The following is a 5,709-nucleotide window of genomic DNA, read 5'->3' as shown; positions in this document are numbered from 1 at the left end:
AGGGTTTTAAACGTTCCTGTATCAAGTAACTGGTGGTGGAGCTGATTCTCCGAACTCTGCTTCTGTGCTCCTCCCCAAGACATAGGTCTTCTCAGTTCCCCACCTGCCCACTCCAGCCACCCCAAATAGGGTGGGGGAATCAGAACCCAGAAATCTGCTCAGATTTATTGTTTTCTGGTACTAAGAAGAAAATCATGCCTGAGACCAGGGCAGAAATACACCCTATTAGCTCCTGGTCATCAGTTCCAGGCTCCCTAAATCTTAAATTAGTTCCCTGTGGATCTGGTTTGGGGGCAGGTGGGGAACAGCTCTGAGCGGAAACTTATTACTGACTGCCACCTTGTGGTCATTTTGGGAACTGCCTTAGGTCCAAATGCATCTTTTACAAGTTGAAGGAGGTGGGGAATTGTTAGAACAGCACCTGCAGTTATTAAATAAATGTTCAGTAAAAGTGAGATACTATCATGATGATCATGGTTTGGAAAACTGCAGTCAAAACAGCATCCCTTGACTTCATTCTCAATATTTTTTGAGGACAAAGGAAATATCCTAAAAGAAGCCTCCCCCCACCACACCCCACCCCACCCCCACCCCACCCCTCCCGTGCTGGGGATTGGAAGCAGGACCTCATGTGTGCTAGGTAAATGAGCTACACCGACACCTCAAGGTCCCTCCTTTTACTTTGTTAAAAGTTGGAGTGCTGGGCTGGGTGCAGTGGCACACACCTGTCATCCAGCAACTCAGGGGGCTGAGGCAGGAGGATCATAAGTTCCAGGCCAGCCTCGGCAATTTAGGCAGACCCTAAGCCACTTAGTAAAACCCTGTCTCAAAGTAAAAAATAAGCAATAGTAAAGACTCGGGAGGTGGCTCAGTGGTGAAGTGTTCTGGGTTCCTGGGTTCAGTCCCCAGTCCCAAAAAAGAAAACAAAACAGGAGCAAAACATTGCACAGGTGGTTGAATGTAAGAGGCTCTCAGGGAAAGGGGCTCTCCTTTAGTAAGAGTGTGACCTCTCAGCTCTCAGCTCTGGGGTGCTTTTCTTTCTTTCTTTATTCCTTTTCTTTTTTTTGTACTCAGGGGCACTCAACCACTGAGTCACATCCCTATCCTGTTTTTTTGTATTTTATTTAGAGACAGGGTCTTACTGAGTTGCTTAGTGCCTTGCTGTTGCTGAGTCTGACTTTGAACTCTCCGTCCTCCTGCTTCAGCCTCCTAAGCCGCTGGGATTACAGGTATGCACCACTGCACCCAGCTGGGGGTGCATTTCTTTAAATTAGTAGTTCTCAACCAGAGGCAATTTTGTTCTTCAGGGACATTTGGCAATGTCTGGATATATATAATTTTTTTTTTTTGGTACTGAGGACTGACACCAGATGCACTTTAGTACTGATCTGCACCCCAGCCCTTTTTATTTTTTATTTAGAGACAGAGTCTCGCTAAGTTACTGAAGCTGGACTTGAACTTGTGATCCTCTTGTCTCAACCTCCTGAGTCACTGGGATTACAGGTGTGCGCCACCACACCCGACTGGAGCTTCCTTAAGAGGGGATTCTTCTTCATCATGTTGTGATGAACCAACATGATAAACTTTACTTTCTGAAAAGTCTGAGAGGAGGAGAGGGATATAGGAAGCCGGCAGGGGTCGGTCCTTTCTATGGCTAGAAGCAAACTGAGTCTCCAGTTCACCACGCTCTCCAATTAGAGGAGCCACGAGCCACCACAGGTGACTATTGAAATTGGAATTAATTAAAATGGAATAAAAATTTAAAAATTTATTGCCGGGTTATAAGAGCCACACCCTAAGTGCTCAATAGCCACCTGTGGCTAGTGGACAGTACAGATAAAGGGCACTTCCACCAGCCCAGAAAGATCTATTGGCCAGTGCTGCTTCAAAAGGGCTCAGGAGAACCATATATCCATTGGATCATCTACAACAGAGAAATTAGAAGCTAAGAGAGCAGAGGGGACTAGGAGACAGAAACACACATCGATGCCATGGTGAAGTCAGCTGGAAGGTAATACATCACTCCTGCTAAAACAAGTGGCCCTTCCTCGCAGGCCCAGAAATTGGCCCATGCAGTTCCCTCCCCCAGGAACTCTCCTTCCTCAATGCATAAACCCCCAAAACTCTGAAAGAGCAAGCAGCATCTTCGGAACGCATGCTCCTGGCGTGGCTTAGTTTGACTTGCGGTGCAGCATTCCCGGTCCGACCCGGGACCACGAGTCCATGGTGCTGACCGAGGAGCGCCTGCGGCGGCTTAACTTGCCCGAGATGGAGGAGTCCTTGTAGATAGAATAGCCATGCTTGGCAAGGCAGGGCAGACCCAAGAAGTGCAGGAACATTCTCGAGACTTGAAAGATCAAGTACAAGTGGCTCAGCTCCCTGAACTGGTTTTTGATGATCCGGTGGATGAACAGGGCGATGGAGAGGTGGATGCACTCGTAGGCGACGATCCACACGGCGTAGATGGGCAGCCCGGTGTAGGTGTTGTTGTGGAGGCAGTAGAGGAGGAAGCAGCTGACGCCCAGAGTGACCAAGGACAGGACCGTGTTGATGACCCGCCTGTTTCTCATGACCCAAGAGCCCAGCTGGGAGTCGGTGGTCTTGTAGATGTTGTACTTGTCTTGGTAGCCGATGTACGTCATCTGGTTCAGGTCAAAGATGATGAACTGGATGGTGTTGAAGACAGAGAAGAGGCCCACCAGGAAGGACAACATCCTGACATCCATTGTATACCAGGGTCACGGGAGTATTGCCTGCAGAGGATAAAAATATATATATATATATGGGGACACATGACAAGATAGCATAGCTTGCCTGAGTTTAATGCTCCAGGCCACTCGGGTTGGGGACAGCAATGCTGCTGTGTGGACAAGCCATGAGATGGAGGTCAAGGGACATGGGTGTGATCCCTGCTGTAACCAAATCAGCTGTGGGAACCACATCACTGGGAAATGAAAGCACCACTGGCCTGGAGTGATCCGAAGGTAGCTTCCAACTCTGCTGCCCCAACTCCAGCTTTACTTTAAGATGGAAAAAAAAAAAAAAAACCCCACAAAACCCTGCTCTTATTGCTCCGGGCTTGTGGGCCTTAGGAAGCTCCTGTATCTGGAATAATGATGGGATGGATTTCAGGGCTCCCTTCTGGTGAATTTGTTTTCTCCAAAGAAAGGAAGCTCTTCTGCCTCCTTGGAGCTTGGGATCATCCCCTAACCCTCCCCCTGTCTTTCCTTCCAAACCCTTAGAAATGGAATTGTCCTGTTTTGTTCCCTGGGAGTGCCTTGGTCTTGTCCCAAGTCACAGGGTTGGGCCAGCAGTGGGTGGCATGGGGGAAGGTTCATGAATGCAAGACTTACTATTCAGGCCAAGATGGTACCCAGGCGAGCCCAGCAGACAGGCCTCCAGCTGCAACCTTGGTTAGATCTCAACTCCACAGGTTGGCTCCAGCCAGGGTGGAGATACCCAGAGCCAGGCAGACTTTGCTGAACGTTTATAACACAGGATCCAAGGTTGGGGTTGGCTGGACCTCCACCAAAATGTCCCTCTTACACTCCGGATCCCCTCCTTACACTTCCCAGTGCAGAAGGCTCCCCAGAAAGCCTCTCTCCTCTCCATTCAGCACCTTGTGAGCTACTGTGTGAGGGAAAAGGAAGGGGCACAATCACACACGAGGGGAACACACACTTATTCTCTGACTGACAAGTTTCCATGGTGGATAGTTAACCTTGTCTGTCAACTTGACCAGGTTGAGAGACATTTAGAAAATTTGTAAAGAGCATTTCTGGAGAGTGTGTGTGTGTGTGTGTGTGTGTGTGTGTACCTTCCTGTGAGTCCACAAACTGAGGGTGGGGGAGACCTATCCTAAATATGGGCAATACCAGCCAATAGGCTGGGGACTCATAGGGAACAAAAAGTGAGAGAAGGGGTATCTCCTCTGCAGGTAGGCAAGTTCAATTCTTCTTCTTGTTTTTTTTTTTTTTTGTGTGTGTGTGCTGGGGATTGAACCCAGGGTCACTTAACCACTGAGCCACATCCCCAGCCCTTTTTTAATATTTTATTTAGAGACAGCGTCTGGCTAAGTTGCTTAGGGCCTTGCTCAGTGGCTGAGGCTGACTTTGAACTTGCAATCTCAGCCTCCCGAGCTGCTGAGATTCCAGGTGTGTACTGCACCTGGCTCAGTTCTTCTTGGATGGGTGCATTCTTTGCTGTTGCCTGCGGACATCAGACTCCAGATTCTACAGTTTCTGAACAGGGGTTCACACACGTGACTTAGGGAGCATCCAAACGTCCAGCCTTGGCCTGGGCTGCAACATTGTCTATCTTCTTCCATCTTCTCCTTCTTCTTCTTTTTTGGTTGGTTTTTAAAATTTTGTTTGTGTGTGTGTGTTTGTTTTGCAGTTCTGAGGATCAAATCCAGGGTCTTGCACGTGCTAGGAAAGTGTTCCACCACTGAGCAGTATTCCAGATTTTTATTTTATTTATTTTTTTTAGACAAGGACAAGTTTATTTTGGCTCATGGTGGGCCAGCTGCACAGCTCGAGACCCAAGTTGAGGAAGAGCATCATGATGGGAGGGTGTGGCAGAGCAAAGCTGCTCAGTTCATGACAGCCAGGAAGGGGAGAGAGGGAAGGCTGTGGGGAGGGAGAGCAAGATCTTTTTATTTTGAGACAAGGTCTCGCTCAGTTGCCCAGACTGGCCTCAAACTTGGGATTCTCCTGCCTTAGCCTCCTGAGTAACTGAGATGACATATGGGGCACCCTGTTCCTTGTTAAATCTTTGTTTTTCTTGGGGTGGTACTGAGGATTGAACTCAGGGACACTCAACCACTGAGTCACGTCCCCAGGGTCTCACTGAGTTGCTTAGGGCCTTGCTGTTGCTGAGGCTGGCTTTGAACTTGCGATCCTCCTGTCTCAGCCTCCTGAGCTGCTGAGATTACAGGCATGTGCCATTGCGTCTGGCTCTTTGTTAAATCTTGATAACACTACTAGACCACCTCATCCTCCACAGCATTTATCACACTGCATTAGAAGGTTTTTTTTTTTTCCTTTTCCTTAATTTTTAAAAGTATCTTATTTATTCATTCTTTTATTTGTCTGGCTTCCACACTGGTGTGTTTGCCTATGTATCTGCAGTGCCATGCTAGGTCTCTGGCACCCAGTAGGTACTCATTAGATGTTTGCTGAGTGAAAGTTGAATGAATAGAATGCACCAGAGAAAATCTGCAGAAGGCAGAGAAAGAAGCTTGGCAGTTATTACAGTGTCCCAGGAGGGAGGTGTTGAGGGCAGAGAACAAGGCTGGGACAGTAGGGCTATGGAACTGAAGTGATTTATAAAAGCATCGCCTTGAAACTTACAACATAGGCATAAAGCAAAGAAGTGACACTGGGGTATGGGGCTCAATTTTTGGAGAGATCAGGCCAATACTCCATCTGTTTCTCTGGAAGCTGCTGTTTTAAGCAGGACAGATATGAGGCATGATTGGTGGGGGCAGGGAGGTATCAATTCAGCTATAAACAGCTAACACATTGCCTCTTCTGCCTGCCCTGGGCTCCTCCAGATCTGGGGTACAGTGAGAGGCCTGTGTATCTGAAGTCATGCAGGGTCAGGAGGATGGTGGGAAATTAAGTGCAGGAATAACTTGGATGCACCTTTAAAACACTATACCAACTGGGCATGGTGGTCCATGCCTATAATCCCAACTACTCAGGAGGC

General features: G+C 48.1%; 1 protein-coding gene across 1 annotated transcript; it reads right to left on the bottom strand.

The window, feature by feature from the left end:
- Positions 1–2,171: 2,171 nt before the first annotated feature.
- Positions 2,172–2,726, bottom strand: Tmem217b (transmembrane protein 217B). The gene has a single exon (XM_046450654.1). It carries the CDS (start codon positions 2,724–2,726, stop codon positions 2,172–2,174), a length of 555 nt encoding a protein of 184 aa, XP_046306610.1.
- Between the last annotated feature and the right edge of the window lie 2,983 nt (positions 2,727–5,709).

Source organism: Marmota monax, unplaced genomic scaffold, assembly GCF_021218885.2.
Source record: "Marmota monax isolate L192 unplaced genomic scaffold, Marmota_monax_Labrador192_F-V1.1 WCK01_AAM20220418_F8-fsc00127, whole genome shotgun sequence".
Taxonomy (NCBI): Eukaryota; Metazoa; Chordata; class Mammalia; order Rodentia; family Sciuridae; genus Marmota; species Marmota monax.
This window is presented reverse-complemented; position numbering and strand designations above follow the sequence as displayed.